The 20,350-nt window shown below is 40.8% G+C and overlaps 1 protein-coding gene and 1 non-coding gene across 4 annotated transcripts in view; one reads left to right on the top strand and one right to left on the bottom strand.

Moving 5' to 3' along the window:
• Positions 1-20,350, top strand: part of csmd2 (CUB and Sushi multiple domains 2) — a 152,395-nt gene that overhangs the window by 112,221 nt on the left and 19,824 nt on the right. For all 3 annotated transcript variants that reach the window (XM_061760174.1, XM_061760173.1, XM_061760175.1), the window contains exons 37-55: positions 1,040-1,136; positions 1,550-1,654; positions 1,911-2,029; positions 2,541-2,610; positions 5,415-5,531; positions 6,160-6,369; positions 7,461-7,649; positions 8,664-8,841; positions 9,770-9,915; positions 10,013-10,093; positions 10,415-10,528; positions 14,702-14,890; positions 15,792-15,938; positions 17,767-17,955; positions 18,413-18,598; positions 18,694-18,888; positions 18,988-19,161; positions 19,259-19,432; positions 19,607-19,780. In XM_061760174.1, the coding sequence (XP_061616158.1) occupies positions 1,040-1,136; positions 1,550-1,654; positions 1,911-2,029; positions 2,541-2,610; positions 5,415-5,531; positions 6,160-6,369; positions 7,461-7,649; positions 8,664-8,841; positions 9,770-9,915; positions 10,013-10,093; positions 10,415-10,528; positions 14,702-14,890; positions 15,792-15,938; positions 17,767-17,955; positions 18,413-18,598; positions 18,694-18,888; positions 18,988-19,161; positions 19,259-19,432; positions 19,607-19,780 (2,854 nt within the window). The remainder of the gene's footprint in view (positions 1-1,039; positions 1,137-1,549; positions 1,655-1,910; positions 2,030-2,540; positions 2,611-5,414; positions 5,532-6,159; positions 6,370-7,460; positions 7,650-8,663; positions 8,842-9,769; positions 9,916-10,012; positions 10,094-10,414; positions 10,529-14,701; positions 14,891-15,791; positions 15,939-17,766; positions 17,956-18,412; positions 18,599-18,693; positions 18,889-18,987; positions 19,162-19,258; positions 19,433-19,606; positions 19,781-20,350) is intronic.
• Positions 11,098-11,216, bottom strand: LOC133471556 (5S ribosomal RNA). Its single transcript, XR_009786255.1, has one exon. It is a non-coding gene; the product is annotated as a 5S ribosomal RNA (ribosomal RNA).

The raw sequence follows: 20,350 nt of genomic DNA, 5'->3' as shown, positions 1-20,350 counted from the left end.
CGTTTAGAAGGATGAGAGGTGGATGCAAATGATAGGCTGGGACAAGGTGAGAAAAGAATGAGGCAACATGGACCTTCTTTGCTAAATGTGGAAATTGTTGATAGCGTCCCACACGTTATAAAATGCACTATGTTAATGATGTATTTTTGGTAGTCATAAGTTATGTCAAAGCTAGCATTAAATCTGTAAGTTTAGTTGCTTCATAAATGCAACCTCTGAGGCTTGAGTGGAAACTCACTGCAGTTTTAATACTTTAAATGCCTTCAATTGCTGTAAATATCACATTCTCTTCAGATATGCTAATATATGAACATATTTTTAAAACCCACTCAAAACGTCATGCATTAGATATGAATACCTTTTATCTCCAAGTGAGCTAGTTATATAAAAGCTTCAAGTAGAAAATTATGATGCACAACAACCTGAAGTTGGTATACGGGTAAAGTTTTGTCCCTTTCCGAAGAATCTGCTGAATCGAAATTTTTGTGAATGCTGAGTTCCAGTCCAGCCCCCTGGACTTTTCCTGGCTTTGCATGAATACCTGCTCTAGGACTTTGGTGTTTTCAACAGTGGTGGTACTAGCAGGCTTTCTGCCATGTGGTTTTTCAATAACAGATGGTGCTTCAAGAAACTTGCCATGGCTAGCGTAAATTTTACTTCACATTGGAGCGGTGTGACGGCCATAAAGCTTCTCAAACTGTAGTCGTGGACAGAAAAAACTTGCCATGAGGCAATTTTGCTGCTCCAATGTCAATTTGCTGGCCAATGGAATGATATGCTTACAAAAACTAAAGCGTCAAAGCTTATGACCTCAATTCTGTCCGAATGATACCTGAAACGAAATTGAAAGAAAATGTGTATCGTGACTTTTGGAACCCTGTACTGTACAATGTAACTCTATCAGTCACATCTTAGCTTCCTGAGTGCAGATGTTCTCTCCATTACTGTGCTGTTATAGTCAACTTCCATTGTTGTTGTTGTTTTTTTTTAAATCATCCTTTAATTATCACCTTCCTCCTGTATCGTATCCTTCTATCAGCTCCAGGTCATCAGCTTTGTCACAGAACAGAACTGGGACTCCTTGGAGGTGTTTGATGGAGGAGACAACACTGACACTTTGCTTGGAAGTTTCTCAGGTATCTGTATCTTGACTTGTAATTGTTTTTCTTTTTTTCTGGTGATTTCTCAACAGCTAAATCAATTGCATGTTGACCTTCATACTTTTAACTGTAACAATTAGGCTCATAAGCCTGTTTTGTAAAACGTTACATTTGATTATGTATAAATGAAAGTCAGTTTTACTCGACTCAATTATTCTTCTCACACACCTTTTTTTTCTGTGGAGTTAATGTATGGTACATTTGTTTATCTCACTTATATAGCAAGTGGTAACAGCCTTTTATTTTATTTCCCTGAGGAAAAAAATAAAAAATGCAAATGTTAGGAAAACAGCATTTTAGCTATTTGTAAGTAACTCATGCAGTTAGTCATGGTCAGCCTCAGCCAGAGATAGCATCACTAAATACCTACTATTTATTTTCTCACCAAGGCACCACAGTTCCAGCTCTTCTCAACAGTACTTCCAACCAACTATACCTCCACTTTTTCTCCGATATTAGCGTGTCTGCTGCTGGATTCAGGCTGGAATACAAAAGTAAGTTAAGATAATAATAATTCATGTTACTCACCAACACCTCAAAGCCAACTATTGGATTTCATAGTTGAGCATGTTTTGGTTTTTTTAACTCACTGCCTTGCTAGGTTTTGACAGAGGGTCATACATTACTATTATAGTGTTTAGGGTTAGGGGGTTAGGGCTAGTGTTAGTAGGTTAGGGTTAAGGTTAGGGTTTAACTTCTGCTGAGAAATTTGACGTTTAATGCTGAATTTATTATCTTTTATCCCTTTAGCTGTGTCACTGACCAGCTGTCCTGAACCAGTGGTTCCCATGAATGCCATCAAGGTTGGGGAGCGTCTTCAGATGAATAATGTGGTGTCCTTTCAATGTGAACCTGGATACACACTACAGGTAAAAGCATAACGCACACTGATTATTGTGCTGATCTGTTACTTTTGCAACCCCCAAGAACATGATGGAACATATTAACAGTAGCTGCTTGAAAGTATTTTCTTGATATTATGTCATGAAATGTTTTCCATCCTGACACAACAGCCAACGAAACATATTAAAGTGTTTGTAAACTACTGTATTATGGTTAAGCTTCTTTCTGCGTGATTTTAGTGCAAGTACTGTACACATTGAGTCTCGTCTGCAATTACATTTTCGTACTAATTTGGATGGGGCAAACATCTACCTTCCTCTGATCCTTCATTCATTTTAATACGATTTTAATTCTTGTTCTCTATTGATCTTTGGCACTTCAGATAGATTTTGTAATTTAGTCGCTGCATGAAGTCTTTCGGAGACAACTGGCAGCTGCTTCAAACAATTAGAACGCCAGATGTGAGTGAGAGCAAATTAATTCACAGCCAATTTGTTGCATTTTCCTCTTTGTCTCTGCAAATGGTGTACCTTGAAGGGGAATTCACACATCACATGTATGCCTGGAACTGTACGAAGATGGAACTACCCTCCACCTCTCTGCATTGGTAAGAATAATTGTTTCCTATTTGCTCCACATTCTTCCCCTATCCTTCTGGCCTAGTTCTACAGTCTGACAACTTTTCCTCAGGGATTTTTCTCTCCCTTTGCTCCCCAGGTGATTATTGAAAGTGCTACAAGGCCAAGATCTCAGTTTTAAGACTTATGATCTTGATACTGTGGCATCTTCAGCGTTACATTACATTGTCACTTCAGTTTCAAGGGGAGCAGGTTTCGTCTTATGCCTCTCTCAGGGTAGTACAAATCAATAGGTTATTCTCTTTTTACCCCAAAAGCTAAGCAAACGGACTGAATTAGGGCATTTTGGTTTATTTAATCCAGTGTTTATCAACCTCTATCTACCCATTTTATATTTGACAAATCTCAAAGCACACCATCAAACAAAAAAGTAAGAATACTGATGATCTCGTCCCAATTTATTCGCAAATTGACTTCGTCAGTGTGAAATTAGGGCCTGTTTAACTCGTTCACTGCCAGCCATTTTCAAAGCAGATGATCCTTCAAGACTCACCAAATATTGTGTTCTGTGACAATATAAGCACCGACAAAAAGAGTCTTCTTTCCCCAGGAAAAAAACAAACAAACCAAAAAGTTTGGTTCTTGCTTATTACATTCTTGAGTAATCAGCAGTAGAACATGGGTTGGTTTCACCAAAAACACCAGTTTCTCACTAAAAATCTGAGCTGATCGTCATAACAGTAGTTCACAAATCTGAAATTTAGAGACAAGCTGGGCAAACCATCTCAATGAATTAATTGACCACTAAGCTGATATACTCACAGGAAGTGATGACTTATTCTATTGCATGAGAGAATACATTTATTGTGCCTTCTGCCATCTAGCGAAAGAGAATTTAATTGTTCTGACTGTCACTATAAGTCGCTGGCATCAAAAGATGAAAAAGATATATGTGATGCTCATACATCCATCCATTTTCTTCCGCTTAGACGAGGTCGGGTCGCGGGGGCAGTAGCTTTAGCTGGAAAGCCCAGACTTCCCTCTCCCCAGCAACTTCCCCAAGCTCTTCCGAGGGGATCCTGAGGCGTTCCCAGGCAAGCCGAGAGACGTAGTCTCTCCAGCGTGTCCTGGGGAGACATGCCAGGAAGACCTCACCGGGGAGGCGTCCTGGAGGCATCCTAAACAGATGCCCGAGCCACCTCATCTGGCTCTTCTCAATGCAGAGGAGCAGCGGGTCTACTCTGAGCTCCTCTCAGATGGCCGAGCTTCTCACCCTATCTCTAAATGAGAGCCCTGACACCCTGCGGAGGAAACTCATTTCGGCCGCTTGTATCCGAGATCTTGTTCTTTCGGTCATGACCCACAGCTCGTGACCATAGGTGAGGGTAGGAACGTAGCTCGACCAGTAAATAGAGACCGTCACCTTTCGGGGTGACTCCCTCCTTTGTCTTAAGTAGGCTGTTTTTCTCATTTATTTTCCCCTTCCTCCTTACAATGCTTTTTTTTCCCCCCAGTTCCAGGACCACTCACTTTTTTCTGCTTGAGTCAGCTGATGCGTTTAACATGAGTTTAGAGTCCTTTCATCTTTTTTGTGTCTTATTTCAGGGCTTCGCTCTTTTCATCTTTCTTGATACCATCATCTGTTTTATTTCTAACTATTTTGAGTCCTTGTCCTGGATTTCAGTCAAGGAAATTGTATCCACTGGTGGTTTAAGATGAAAGGAACTCTGACAAAATAGCAAGCTACGCATGATATGCCAGTATGACATTTTGATTAAAAAAACATCAACCTTTATTGTCTTACTATTGACAAAACTTTGTGCCTCAAGTGACTTGCAACTAGTGTGTTTAAAATAAAGTGCTCAACAAATGAATACCCCACCCATTGCGAAGTTTATGTTAAAGTTAATTAACAGCATTTTTACTTCCTGAAAACATTCGTTTTTGCAATGGGTAATATACCAATATGGGGAAGCTCTTGCATTGAACTGATATTTTTAATGGTAAAATATAATTATTATGCATGAATTTTCATTTACAAAAATAAAATGACAAATTATTCTTATTCACTTGCGACACCGCTCACCTTTGACACTTCGTCAGTCACGCCTTCTGTCTCTGATTGGTTATTTTTCCTCAGCTAGAGTTCCATCCATCCATTTTCTGAGCCGCTTCTCCTCACTAGGGTCGCGGGGGTGCTGGAGCCTATCCCAGCTGTCATCGGGCAGGAAGCGGGGTACACCCTGAACTGGTTGCCAGCCAATCGCAGGGCACATAGGAACAAACAACCATTCGCACTCACAGTCATGCCTACGGGCAATTTAGAGTCTCCAATTCATGCATGTTTTTGGGATGTGGGAGGAAACCGGAGTGCCCGGAGAAAACCCACGCAGGCACGGGGAGAACATGCAAACTCCACACAGGAGGGGACGGGGATTGAACCCCGCACCTCAGAACTGTGAGGCTGACGCTCTAACCAGTCGGCCACCATGCCGCCTCAGCTAGAGTTATTTCTTAAAAAAGAGGTTCAAGATGGGGCCATAGAGGGCTGATTTATTTTTTAAAGATAATTTTCCTCACAAACTACTGGCAGGTCATACTGACAGTTTTAACAAATGACAAAAAGTTTTTTTTTTTTTTTTTTTGAAAATTGTTAACTTCTTTTTGTTTCGCACTTGAGCACAGCATTTCCTTTACCCACACTCAACAAAGAACTGATTTTAACAGTAATGGTGCTGTTTATGTATTAACGAATTAATTTAGATTTTTAAAATGTGTTTTTATTATGTAATTGTCTCCATGCTAATATAATGCCCCCACTGCCTCCCGCCAGCCCAATGTGGAGGAATCCGGGAAGAGTTGGAGGGCATGATACTCAGCCCTGGTTTCCCTGGCAACTACCCTAGCAACAGTGACTGCACATGGAGGATCTACCTGTCAGTTGGTTACGGTAAGAATTAGCAGATCTTAAAAGCTTTTAAAATGCCACAAAGCATTTGGAGTGTGCTAAATATAGATTATATACCACAATTTTGCCGTTGGCACTATGAGCCTGAACAGTTTTCTTGGACGTTTCCTTCAAGGCTGGTGACTCTCGCCCATTTTAATTACTTTCCTCTTCTCTTACCACTTGGCACAGTAAGGGGAGAAGATTACTTGACTGCTTCATTCATGAGTAGACTTTCTGAGTTAAAGAAAGCATAATAAAATGGGGGTCATTCAACAGACCATTACTGCAATATGCACAGTCATTGTCTTAATTGCTCCGAGACAATGATGATGAGCACAACCAGTAATAGTTTTTTTTTTTTATTATTATTATTATTCCTGTCCGACTGGAAATGGCACAGGTCCAGCTCATGCACTTCAATTTGTCTGTATGATTGAATGATTATCTCAGTGTCTTAATGTATAATGGGGTTTGTTTTGTTTGTTGGTGTCCCTTAATTTTGCAAGATTTCTACTTCACGCTATCCCGTTATCACCATTGAAGTTAGTAGTGTGTGTCTTTGTGCAACTGGTTCCTGGAGGTGTAATACAATAATAAATAATGCTCAGTCGTGTTCTCTTCTTGCCAGGAGCCCACATCCAATTTCTCAATTTCTCCACTGAAGCCAACCACGATTTCCTCGAAATACGCAATGGACCCCTGGACACGAGCGCTATCATTGGAAGATTCAGCGGGCAGGATGTTCCTTCTTCGGTTCTCTCCACCTCACATGAGACGACTGTTTATTTCCATAGTGACCATTCGCAGAACAAACCAGGATTCAGGTTCGAGTACCAAGGTAAGTGACCTTGATATGAAGTCATTTTTACTTCAAGCAAGAGAATTATTTTAGAACTGTCTAGTTTAATATTCAGTTCACATTATAACTGATATCATCACTAGAATTCATTTTGGCTTATTGTGGTCCTGACTTGGCTTCAGTATTCAGAGTTAATTTCTGCTGCAGAGCTTGATATAACCTCTAATCACTTCAGTGTAGTTTAGCCCAAGTACATTGAATATATTGAGCTATTTTGCTGGAAAAAGCTAAAATCGTAATAAAAAGGAGATCCTAGCGATGAATAAGGATTTGTAAAGGCAGAATGCTGTATGATATTCTCTCTTCTCTCATTCCATCAAGGTAATTTAGTCACTATCAATGTCACATGATGTGTGCATTATAGGTTTTTAAACACTCTATACCAAATAGTTGATCGCTTATGGTAAAATATCTTTTTGGGGAAGAGGAAAAGTTTCACGACTGCTACAGCCACCACAAATATGTGTGTTTTCTGATACGACAAACATTGGCGAATCGAAAAGTAGCAATGTGTATTTGCATAACGAGATGTAAATTACCTTATAAATCAAACATTATATTTGCAAATACCCCCATTTGCATGAGTTATCTCCTACAATAGGGAATCTGTGAACCATAGAAATCAATTTCTTCTGTCATATTTACATCCTGGCTCTTTGAGGCTCAACGCCTGCTCCACATTTGTATCCAAAGGGAAAAAGGGAGCTGTTTACAAACACTACTTTTAATGGCTCAAGCCAAACACACGCCTGTCACCCCGGGAGGGTCTTTGAAAGGGAGAAACAAAAACAGACACCTTTAAGGCGGGTAATTTGACCGTTAAACTAAGCTTACCTAATGTACTTTAAATAGAAATACGTACAGGGTCTTTAAACATAGTTTCATAATATCAGTTCACATAGCTTTTTTCATTGTTTGCCACTATAATATTTGGCTCTCATAGAAATATAACTGGAAATTGTACACTAATTTGTGGGTATTTTATTTATCCTTTTTTTTTTTTTTCCATTTCATTTGAAGTTGATATCTTACTTAATTCTCGTCGCATCATCCGCATGCCTTGCCTACAGCTTATGAACTACAGGAGTGCCCAGATCCAGAACCTTTCCGCTACGGGGTGGTAGTGGGTGCCGGCTACAATGTGGGCCAGTCCATATCCTTTGAGTGTCTGCCTGGATACCAGCTAGTGGGACATTCCATCCTCACCTGTGAACACGGCACAACCCGTAACTGGGATAATCCTTTCCCTCGCTGTGAAGGTAGGGAAAAAGTGCTTTGTGTTAAAAAAAGAAGTAAACTCTCAGTTTATCTATTTTACCCTTACAGTATAATTGAAGAGTCTACATTATGAAGTCATTAGCCCGTAACTTCAATATTATCGAATGCTATTTTCATCTGATATCCCAGTGGTTACCGGAAACAAAAAAGGTGCTACAGATATTATTTAGGACAACCGAATGGAGAAAATATTTGCCATCATAGTTTGTGATTTAGACAATTACAATGTCCCCCCCCCCCCAAGTTCTGATTCATGTAAACACTCATTTGGACTGTAATTCATAAGAAGGTTGGTTACAAGCTAGTGGAGAGCAATTCTATGAAGTCTCCATCTTTTAATAAGTCTGATCGATAGCTCATCTGACAGGTGAGACACTCGCTGAGGGGTCTCTGTTGTTCAACATCAGGTAGCTGAATAATATGAACAAGTACAGACACACTACCTTCGTTGCCTCTGAGAAACAAATGAAAAAGCAATATTAGCTTTGAGAATGATCGTATACACACAGGCGTCCAAGGGTGTGTCGTTAATCTGAACCGCTTGTCTTGGCTGCTCCAGACGTCCAAATGACTGTGATTACTCTGAGAAAGAATCTTCCTTCATGGTTGCACCTGTGAATATTAGCTTTGCCCGTCACAGGGAATAATAGTTTTCTTAATCGGAAATCTGTCTGTTGCTGAGAAATATGTGAATGCATGCAGATTTAGTAAAGGTTTACAGACATCTGAATGATAAATCAATGTTTCCCCTAATACTTCTTTTATATCAAGTGGTAACATTGTAACCTCACATCTTTCATGAGCTGCAGTATATCAACACCATTTGCGATAAAGAACTTGTCCGCTATGAAACTCTCCAAGTATAAAAGTTTTGGATGGAAAACATTGTTCTCAGTCCTCATTGGAGTTATAATTAATAAATTCCTGGCCATTTGATGTACAGTATTTATATACTGCATATTGTGCCACTCTTTTTGAATTCTCTGTTATGTCAGTGCCTTGTGGTGGAAACATCACATCGGACAACGGGACCATCTTCTCTCCACGCTACCCAGAAGAATACTTCAACTCGGCTGACTGCTCCTGGTTGATCACTGTGGCTCCTGGCTTTGGAATCAAGCTTAACTTCACCCTACTTCATGTTCACGGGCCTCATGACTTCATAACTGTTTGGTAAGAAATAACCTCCATGACTATTTTGATAATTGCATTAAAAGAAAGGCAATAGTTGCACATAATTGGGTCTGTTTTGTCTGTTTTTGAAATTGTTTTGTGTTGTTGAAGCACTGAGTGTCATTTCATTACCTCTATGATGCATGGCTGACATTATCATATGCACAACCAAAGACAGTATTTGGGATGGATGAGGCTACCCAGTCCTAGTTCATCCACTCTGCCCAAAGCACTCTCCTGAAACCCCATTTTTTGTTTTGATTGCCAAACAACATAGCAACACGATGACTGCATGATAGTTTTAATACATTTTGGTCATTTCTCCACCACATGCTGATTTAACTGCTTACAGAGTGATATAGGCTACTGTGCAGATTTTTACCTCTAGTGAAAAGTAGTTAAAAACAAAATTAGTTTAAAAAAAAGTTAAAACCCCATTTTTTTGTCTCTTTTCTATGTAAGGCCCCTACTGAATTGATGTTTCTCAGTAAGCGCCCATAGAGCCAAGATGTGGACTATCATGTTCCCCAGTTTCAACTTGCCACCACTGTGTATCTAGCCACTGAACTACTGAGCCAAGGAAATGGGCCCCGTAATAGTAACTTGGCCGGAGTGCAGTCAGGCAGCAGTCCCTAGCCAGCCCTTTCCAGAGCTGCTTGTAATCTCCCATGCCCACTCTGACAGCCAAAGACAGATGGTTTTTAAGATGAATGGTTGTGGTATAATGCTGGGAGCTGGCTTAATTGGCCATTCCTACGTCAGGGGACAGCTCAGATTGGGCCGCAGCTTCCAAAGACATTCCCATCGGATGCTAGTTAGTAACCACAGTCCAATCCAGATCAGTCATTCCGTGCTCAGATGCAGTTTTTACCTTCCTGTCGTGTGTTGTAATATTTCAAACTCTCTGATAAGTCTTTGTTGTCTTTAGGGATGGCCCACAAGAAACGGCAAGGAAACTAGGTGTGTTCACTGATGGCGAGCCCAATGACCCCCCGAGGAGCACATCAAATCAGGTCCTGATCCGTTTTCGTAGCAACACAGAGAAAGGTGGATTGTTTCGCATCGACTATCAAGGTAGGCCCTCTTTTTGTTTTTCAACACACAATACATCCTGTATCATGTAGTGTAGTTTTTTTTTAATCTTATATTTTTGTTTTTCTTGTCGATAAAGCTTATAGGCTTCAGTCCTGTCTGCCTCCAACCATCATTCCCAATGCAGAGATCCTGATGGCAAGCAAAGAGTTTAAAATAGGTAAGAGTTTCAAATGTGTCTATAATGGTAATTACTTGTCCATAGAAGTTAAATTTTCAACAATTAAAAGCATCTCTTTGTGTTTGACCAAAGAGCAGCAAGCTTGACGTAGTGTTTCATCCCTTGTGAATAATTACTACTCTGTTTTCCAGCTTGCACTTTTTACACTCATGATTAGTGCCAGATGATAGTGATTACCACTGTCCGACTGACATAAATTTAGCCTCATCGTAATCATTTTTAATGTTGTATCACTTTCATTATAGCCCTCTACCGCTCACAATAAAAAAAACAAGTCCTCCTTCACCTCATTCTGTCCAGGTGACATCGTGCGCTACAGGTGTATCCCAGGCTACCAGCTAAGCGGCAACGACATCCTCACGTGTCGCTTATTGGCACACTTAGAGTTTGAGGGGCCGCCGCCCTCATGTGATGGTGAGTGAGTCAGATACATCTGAGTTAAGGATGCTGTAACATAATTTTACAATTGTGGCTGCTTTTTTTTTTTTTAGCAACTTCATGTCTGCTTTGTTTACTCATGCAATCTGAGATCATCGGTATCCTAATTTTGCAATTTAAATTTGAATGAACTTTTAAATACCGCTTACAGTTGATCATCCCATATTATGAATATTAGTTTAATCATATATCCATCCATCCATCCATTTTCTGAGCTGCTTCTCCTCACTAGGGTCGCGGGCGTGCTGGAGCCTATCCCAGCTGTCATCGGGCAGGAGGCGGGGTACACCCTGAACTGGTTGCCAGCCAATCGCAGGGCACATAGGAACAAACAACCATTCGCACTCACAGTCATGCCTACGGGCAATTTAGAGTCTCCAATTCATGCATGTTTTTGGGATGTGGGAGGAAACCGGAGTACCCGGAGAAAACCCACGCAGGCACGGGGAGAACATGCAAACTCCACACAGGCGGGGCCGGGGATTGAACCCGGGTCCTCAGAACTGTGAGGCTGACGCTCTAACCAGTCGGCCACCGTGCCGCCAAGCTTACAGCACCTGGTATTCCCAGGCGGTCTCCCATCCAAGTACTAACCAGGCCCGCACCTGCTTAGCTTCCGAGATCGGACGAGATCGGGCGTTCTCAGGGTAGTATGGCCGTAAGCCTTTAATCATATAAATTAATGAAATCATTCGGCAATAGGCAGTGCCAAGGAATTAATATGAACCTGCTCCACCTGTAAAAAATCTGGCCACATTTCTGACTCTCATGGGTTTTGCCCAAGCCTGCAGTTATAATGCAAAAGCCTAATATCGCTTTGGTAGAATTTTTAATCTCCACGGATGATGCTTGGCTCCTGCAAGACAGAGAATGGCTGCCGTGTCGCTCTCTTCGTGCTGCGAATCATCCTCCCAGAGGACCCAATAGTTGCACTGTTACCAACAACGTTATCATGCCCAATGTTGTGCTCAACACTTTTCCTCAGGGTAAGGCGAAGCTGGTGCACAGACAGGTCCCTCTTTTCCACTCTGCTTTAAATTATTATGAACGCATATTTTTACATGCTTTTTTTCCAATGCTTCATTCTACATTGCCGCCTTGTCATTTTGTTTCTCACACGGTGGATTTTCCAGCGAGTTAGCATAATGTGAGGATTGTGACTAATTTGCAGCATTAAATAAGGAAAAATATGTAAAATAGCAAAGGGTGAGAAAAGAGTAGGAAACAATAAGTTCAGGTAAAGAACAAAGAGCATTGGGGAAATTAACCAGGACAAACTGGGGCAGAACAAAGTAAACATTTCTATTGTCTGAAAAAGTGTGACAAAATTGCAGTTTGTATATCCAACTGGAGTTAAATGAGAAAGAATAAAATAATACATAATGACAAAGTTTTGATAGACATGTACACAAAGCGAGTGACATCATGGATAGTAATTGGAGCTGAGATAAGGATTGACATGTAGCCCATCCAATGATTGTGTTATATACTGCATATAAAACAAAAACAAAAACAGCCAATGACAGAATATTTGTGACTTTAACAGAAACACAAGCTCCTGTTCAATGGAAGAATGCATGCAGAGTCAATGATTTTAAAATTCTGACAGGATGCTTATTGTAGGACTCAAATAATGAACATGTTGGGGATCATGCATAGAGGGGGGAAAATAAAAAGGTACAGTTTTCTCGGGATCTGAGCAAAATAAGAAGTTTGGCAGCAGTTGGAGAAGGGAGGCACGGTTTTACCAAGCAGAAGGACGGTGATAGAGATCAGGAGAGGAGTTTAGAGCCAAGGCGAGCAAGGGGAGGACAAGGAGAGACTGAGGTTGGAATGCACAACTCATTGAAATGCACGGGACATGCCGGCTGCAGCTGCACCTATCAAATCATCGCTTCTGGCTCTCATGAGCACAGCCCTCCACGCACATCAAAAAATCGGCCCTGCACGTGAACACACATATACGCCGACCACAGTGCTCCCCTCTCGTCTGGCTTCCCAAGTAGTGGATGATATCACTGCGGTGGTCTCCTAAAGAGCAGTGCCAGGGCTTCGGGCCTGTTCTCCATTGCTTTTTGCCCCTGAGTATCGTCTCTTATCCTCTGCATTGCCTCTGATTGCCCCCCCTCCAGTTCCTGTTGATTCACCAGCTTCACACTTTCACTCTTCTTGCATTAATGCACCTGTTAATCTCCTGTGCTGTCAACCTTCTTCGGCACTTATTTAAATCATAGTATTTTGACATCTCTCAGCGCACTCATGTGCTGCTTGACGCTGCTTTAAATGCCACAATCACGCAGACACACATTTGCTTCTCTTCTTTGTATTCAGTCCAGAGACCTGTTGCCAGACATGAGTGTCTTTTTCCTCTCCTGCTTTTGCTGCCATTTTAAGCATCCACTTTGTACATGATTCAATCTGCCCTGTGTTTGGTCGGACAGGCTAGTGTTGGATTCACAGTCCCTCCTGATGAGAACAGTGGCACAATGTGGGTGAAGTCAGTAATTAAACACAAATGATCTCTGATGATTAAAATACTGTATCTCTATCAGACAACCCCTCGACCCACCCGCAATATGTTTTTTGGGCAGATACAGAAGCAGGAAGATTTTCCTTCTCATTCATTTTCCAGCTGTAGTTAGCTTTCTTCCAGTATGCCCTACCGTTCCCTTTTTACCAGGCTCCTTTTTACTCCATAGATTGTTCTTTTTCAACTATGCCCCCTTTCTTTAAGTCCCAGAGAAAGGATTACAGTTGCCCCTTATTCAGGCCATCATTGTCATCCTGACTTCTCACAGTTGTTAGGCCCAACTGATTCGTGCTAACACTTATGTAGTGACTAATCCCCTTCAATCAGGTCCTTATCACCTTTCTTCTTATGATAATTAAATTCAAGAAGAAGAATACTGTAGCAGTGAAAAGCTTAATGTATCCGGGGTTTCTGTGCGTGGGTGCTCGTTCTGCAATTGTATGGTAGGGCTATGAATAAACAAACTGCAGTGTTTTCTTGCAAGCAGAACTAAACAGACAGGGGAATCCTTTCATTTTAGCAATAGTCACACTCCCTCATCTACCCGTTGGATGGGTGTGAAGAGAAGATGAATGGCTTTTGCTCAGATTGTGTGCTCTTTTAAGAAGGTTGTCTCACACGACAGTTTTCATTTCGAGACCTATCCGGTGACTTCTTTATTAAAACAAACTGGTAGAGGAAAGAAATATGGTCGTAGGTTGGAATAGTTCTTTATGTTTAGCCGAAATGATGTAGAAATGGCCTAAAGAAGAAAAAGTTCTAAATGATAATTGTGTGGCATGTACCGTAAATCAGATTGCCCCACTTGGATTGGATTGAGAGATTGTAATTGGCTCGCAGTTTCAGCATTTGAATCTGTAAATGTGCTCCAAATACTTTTCCGTCACTTCCTCCCCTTAGAGGTTTTGAGACTATCTACTGTGTGTTGTACACGTCGATTTCCATCATGTTTTATACATATCGCTTTGAACATACATACATTAACAATTTGCATGATTTATGATAATCTTTCTCTGGCTTGAGGTTTTCAGCTATTGAGTATTCAGCGTAAACCACCATTCCACTGGAAGTTATTTGCAATTCAGTGAGCGACACACTTGACGTAAGATTTCCTCATGCTATAAATCCCACTTAGTTTGCACGCCAAGAATGATAAGTGCCAACATTTATAATAATTTGTAAACACAATTTCAACCGAGGCAGTCAGCCACTTTTTTGCCCCATTGACTTTATAATCTTTTTTAATCTTTGAAAGCAAATACTACGGTAAACATGCTACAAACACATGGGGTGAAGTGGGTCCACATGCACAAAAAAGAGATTTTTGCTCAATGCTATCCATTAATAATAGAGAATAATAATGGTATTTCTCGACAGACTTAGTAGACAGTTTAGTGTTTGTCATAATTATCGAATTACAATAGCGCTTTTGAGAAACACTGAGTTACACTCAAACAATATTATGGATCCACCTGATGAAGTGCTTCATGATCAATTCAATTGAAATACTACTGAATATAAATCATCCATTATTGTCATTATTGATCACTAAATTAGCAATAGGAAATTCTGCTGCTATCAATTCTTAGTTTTTTTCCTCTCTTGTCTTGACTCAACAGTGACGTGTCCCACGAATGAGGTGTTGACAGCATCCACAGGCGTCATCATGAGCCAGTCACCAGGCACTGGCTTCCCTCATTTTGAGTCCTGCTCCTGGGTTGTCAAAGTCGAGCCCGGATACAATATCACTTTCACGATAGAACATTTCCAGACCAGCCGTCAATTTGATGAGCTTGAAATCTTTGATGGTGAGATACTGTGTTTTCTTTTTGAATCAACATATTTACTTTCAGTGTTTACCAAAAGCGATAAGATGCATGTACAATTAAAGCGTAAAATGAACCAAAGAGCCACACATGGTCTTGCTTCTGCATCTGCTTTGTGGCGTTTTTCACATAATTACAGCGGCAGTCAGCAAGCCTGGCAGGCTTCTCGCAGTAAATGGTGGTCGTATATGCAAGACTTGCTGATTAGTCGTTTTTTTAAATTATTATTTCAAAGCAAAAAGGAACAGACATTCGCTAACCTTAAGGCTGCCAAACCAATTACTGAGCATACTTTCATTTTTTCGCCTCCTCAATTAGGAGCAGAGGCAATTTTTATGTTATTATAAGTGAAACTAAAATCATAGACATAACTAGGCACAATTGTGGACATAGTGACCCTGTTCTTATTAAAATGTAGGAGAGAATAGGCTACAACATCTAATTCTACGTAATGTCAGCAACAGGGTTATTTGAAAAAGCAATTTTAAATCATGGATTTATTAAAAAGGAAGTACTACATTCTTGAATTAATTGGTAAAAATAGAGAAACCTGACATATAAACAAGTGGTACAAATGGAATACAGCCTCTCTTTGTCCGTCGGCAGATATTTAACATGCTGTCTGTTGTTTTCTTCCCAACTGTTATTTTCAACTCTAACATGGGAGTGACAATTCTGTCGACAAATCAATGGGCAGCACCAAATGAACCCTACCGTACTCTTGAGGCCAGTACAACTAACCAAAGGGTGCTTAGGAGAATGGATGTACAGATTGCATATTTTGGAAACATTGACAATGAATGTCCTCAAAAATTCCTATAATTTCAAAAATCTATTTTGGGGACATTTTTGTCTTCTACATCACATTTTTCTCTTGATTCAGGCCAATCAAGACAGAGTCCTCTTCTAATCACACTCAGTGGTAACTACTCCAGCCCGCTCAGCATCACCAGCTCCAGTAACAAAGTCTACCTGCACTGGTCCTTCGACCACGCGACCAGCCACAAAGGTTTCCGTATACGCTATTCAGGTAAGAAGTGTCTTTAGGAAAGAGAATCAGGTATTTTTAGTGATGCAAACTTGCATCCCTGTGTTCCTTACAGCACTGGGTCAGGGGAAGTCATATTTTGATTTGTTACTCTAGTTGATATCTGATCTTATGAATCCAAAGACATCACAGCAACTGGAAATATGATATACATACTGTATCTCCATGACAACCTAATGGGGGTGGAGAACATCTGCAGCACATGCCTGGGAATCAGTTAAATCTTAGAAGCGATGCTTCCATTTCTTCTTCAGTTCCGTTAATGGATCTATTGTTGTACTATACGACACCTGAATAACTGACAATGAATTATCCATCCATCCATTTTCAACACCGCTTATCCTGGTTAGGGTCGCGGGACGCTGGAGCCTATCCCAGCTGACTTCGGGCGAAAGGCGGACTACACCCTGAACTGGTCGCCAGTCAGGGCACATATAGACACGGACAACCATTCGCACTCACATTCACACCGTCACTGAGTGGGAACTGAACCCACGCTGCCTGCACCAAAGTCAGGCGAGTGTACCACTACACCATCAGTGACTGACAATGAATTATGACTGTTTAAATATTTAAAAGACTCTCCAAGCTCTTCATCAATGGCCAGATTGACAAATCATTCTTCCCAGTTCTCATCGAGCTCTCTATCCCCCCAACTGGGTGTTTGTGCTGTCATTCCTTTGCTTTTCCCTTTCTTTCAATTTCTCCTCACTGATGATTGAGTTTGCCATAGCAGGTTCCATGACAGATGGGTAGATTGATTGCCAAAAACCTGCAATTTGCCATGGTCAACATGAAATTATCGTGGTGGTGAGAGAGAAACAGATGGCACAGGCACATTTGGCGTACACACCTTGCTTTTGTCAGCAATCCGTCAATTATTGCGTTAGCAGCAGGCAAACATCTCCTGGAGCACCTTCTAATCATGCCCCCGTTCGTAATGCGCCACGTTTCATTGTGCGGCACGCACACCTCATAATGTGCCTCTGACTATATCTTTTGTGCTTCATATCCCTCCCCTTGTGGCTCCCACCTCCCTATTACCTATTCCTATCCTCTCACCTGCCCATGTCGGTTTGAATCCTTTGAGCTGCAGGGCTGATTGGGATGAGACAAGACATGTTTTCTCAGAGGCAAAAAGGGAACGAGGAGGAGTGAGGATAACAGAAAGGCAGGCAAATGAGATTGATACTGATTGAAGTGAAGAATTTAAAAAAGCTCGCAAGATGACACTCAGGGTGACTGACAGGAGAAGGCTGTCCAATATAACATGTAGTTAGCCTGTCTGTGTCTTTAATATAAATATTGAATTTTTCTGATTTGTATAGTACAGTAGTCATATTGATAAACCAAAATGGAAAGATAATATTTTTCCATTTCACCAAGTGAGGTATTATTTCCAGAGGGTCTCTTATTCTTTCAGATCTGTTGCTGGGACCATTTGGAATGATGTACGATTATTGCAGCCTATAATAAGGCCACCAAACAAAAACATACACTGTGCTTCAATTATTATGTATCCATCATTTTTATAATCCTTCTCAGCATGTATTGACACACTCCAAATCAATTCTCTCTTTCTTAGCTGTATATCCTTCCCATTTTCGTCTACCATATATATCCTCATTTACTTCACCATCCAGAGATGACAGATGCAAATTAAATCCTGGGCTCTTTGCAATAAGAAGCATATTAATCCTTCACCCCCTCAGCAACCACTTGAATCGTTTTACATTGTTATTGGGTTATATGCTTATCCGCATCAGCATACAAATGTATATTGTTACTTATTTTTTTTAATCCGCCATAGCGGCCTACTGCAGCCCGCCCAACAACCCTGTAAACGGCACAGTGCACAGTCTGACAGGCACCAAGTTGGGAAGCACTCTGCGTTTCAGCTGTGACCAAGGCTTCCGACTTATTGGCCAGAGCAGTGCCACCTGCACCCGCACTGCCCAGGGGATCTATCAGTGGAATGCACCAGTGCCGCTCTGCCAAGGTAGGGGTCCAACGGAATAATAAGGTAGATTTGGAAAAGACAAAAAAAAGATGAAAATACCTGAGAGTTTTTCACAGTGTATTATCACCATTGAGGTATGGTCTCAACTGAAGATATTCCACACTGCTGGTTACATCAGCTTTTTAAAGTGACACTCTTGTAAAATAGTTGGGATGAGAAAAAAAAAATATTTGCCTCTCATCAATTTTACTTAGGCAAAATATATGGTAATTTAGTTAAAATATATATTTTCTTCCAATTTACATAATTTTTTTGTATTTTCTGGCTGATTAAACATCCCTATAAACAATAATTATTGCCAAGCATCTTCAAGAATTTTCAATCCATTTTATTAAGAATATCAAGTCCAACAAGACCAACACTTTACAAAAATGTGATATCAAAATAAATTATATAGCTTGGGCTCCTCCCTCTCAACACCCTCTTTCCATGCCAGTTACATCCTGTGGAATGCCAGTGCTTCCTGTCAATGGTAGCATTGTGGGCCAGGACTTCTCTCTCGGAGCCAGGGCTACATACCAGTGCAATCCTGGATTCCGACTTGATGGGCCTGTCACCGGTACAATGGTCTGTCAGGAATCTGGAAGGTGGAGTCCCATTGAGGCCCCTCCTAGATGTGTCCGTAAGTATTTCGCTAAAGTTCTCTAGAGCGTTGTGCGAAAGTTTCAAAAAAATGTGAACACTGTTGATGATTTCTTATTGTTTTTGATCATACAGCGGTGACCTGCCCTGATATTGGCCACTCTGCAGTACAACATGGGCGGTGGAGATTAATTTATGGAACCCAAAACCAATACGATACTATAATGATGCTCATATGTGACCCGGGGTATTACTACAGGGGTCAAAGGGTCATTCAGTGCCAAGCCAATAGCACTTGGAACTACCCAGATCCACGGCCTGTCTGTGAGAGTAAGTATTAAGTAGCTGCTAATATTCTCATCCATACTTTTGTTTCATTTGATGGGATGCTTGGATTTCGATTAAAAAACAATGTGTTTCTTCTTTAAGTTATCTCCTGTAGTGATCTTGGGACTCCACCAAATGGCAACAAGATAGGAACACTGACTGTTTATGGAGCCACAGCAATTTTCTCGTGCAATACAGGTTACACTTTAGTAGGTTCCCGTGTTCGGGAGTGCATGTCTAACGGACTTTGGAGCGGAACACAAGTCCAGTGTCTGGGTGAGTCAACTAACAAAGTGCTGCTGTGCGAAGCTCATTTCTTAAAAAACTGTGAACGTGGGCCTTCATGACATGCAAATATATATTTTTTTAATAGCTGGCCACTGTGGCAGCCCTGAGCCTATTGTTAACGGCCAAATCAATGGGGAGAACTACAACTATAGAGGTAGTGTTGTGTACCAGTGTAACCCAGGATTTCGTCTCATCGGGGTGTCCGTGAGAATCTGTGAACAGGACCATCGCTGGTCAGGACAAACCCCAGTTTGTGTCCGTAAGTACTTACTTGTTGAAGTTACTGGTCCTCTGTTTTTTAGTGAAAGCCATCTAACTTCTTGTATTAATTAAAATAATTAAATAATTATACTGACAATGAGCTTTGTTATCTGAGGTAGACCGTTAACGGGACACTGACTTTACAAAAATGTAATTTTCTTGTTTTTTCCAGCTATCACATGTGGTCATCCCGGTAACCCCGCGTTTGGTATGACACGGGGAACCCAGTTCAGTTTAAACGACGGTGTTCACTTTGTCTGCAATACCGGATATATTCTTCAGGGCGCTGTTGAGTCCCACTGCCAAGCCAATGGGCAGTGGAGTAATCCTCTCCCTCGGTGTAAAAGTGAGTAACAAGAAGTGCACATTAATATTTCATCAGAATTTGAATTTAGAATTAGAATATTTACTGTCTCATGTATAAAACTCAAATATCAGAGTATATTGCTGTTAATGGAAAACAAAACAAAAAACAGTAACTTTTACAAATTTTACATGAATGTGAGCCATACAAATTTCTATTGTACTATATAAGTAAAAACTATTTCATTTAGATTTTGATAGCAGCCACATTATCTCTGTGCAGATTTTAAATAATTAAATACAAACAAATTGAGACAACGAGGCACACCTGGACAAGACGCAAATGGCTGGAGGGAGCTGATTAGTTGACACAAGGAATAGCTGGAGAGGGGAACCTGAACAGAAGAAATCAACATGGGACCAAGAAACACATGACATAACATGAAACAAAACTATATCTATTCTAAACAAAGTCAACAAAAACACAGACCATGATACTCACAGGGAGAAAGTGTTTTAATGACTCCAGTTACAGGGAATTGAACTGAGACAGCAAAGAAAAGAAGAGTAAGTTATTAAAATAGCAACTGGTCAAATATGTTTATGAATTATG

This window comes from Phyllopteryx taeniolatus, chromosome 21, assembly GCF_024500385.1.
Source record: "Phyllopteryx taeniolatus isolate TA_2022b chromosome 21, UOR_Ptae_1.2, whole genome shotgun sequence".
Lineage (NCBI taxonomy): Eukaryota > Metazoa > Chordata > Actinopteri > Syngnathiformes > Syngnathidae > Phyllopteryx > Phyllopteryx taeniolatus.
The sequence above is the reverse complement of the archived record's forward strand: the minus strand, read 5'-3'. Positions and strand labels throughout refer to the sequence as shown.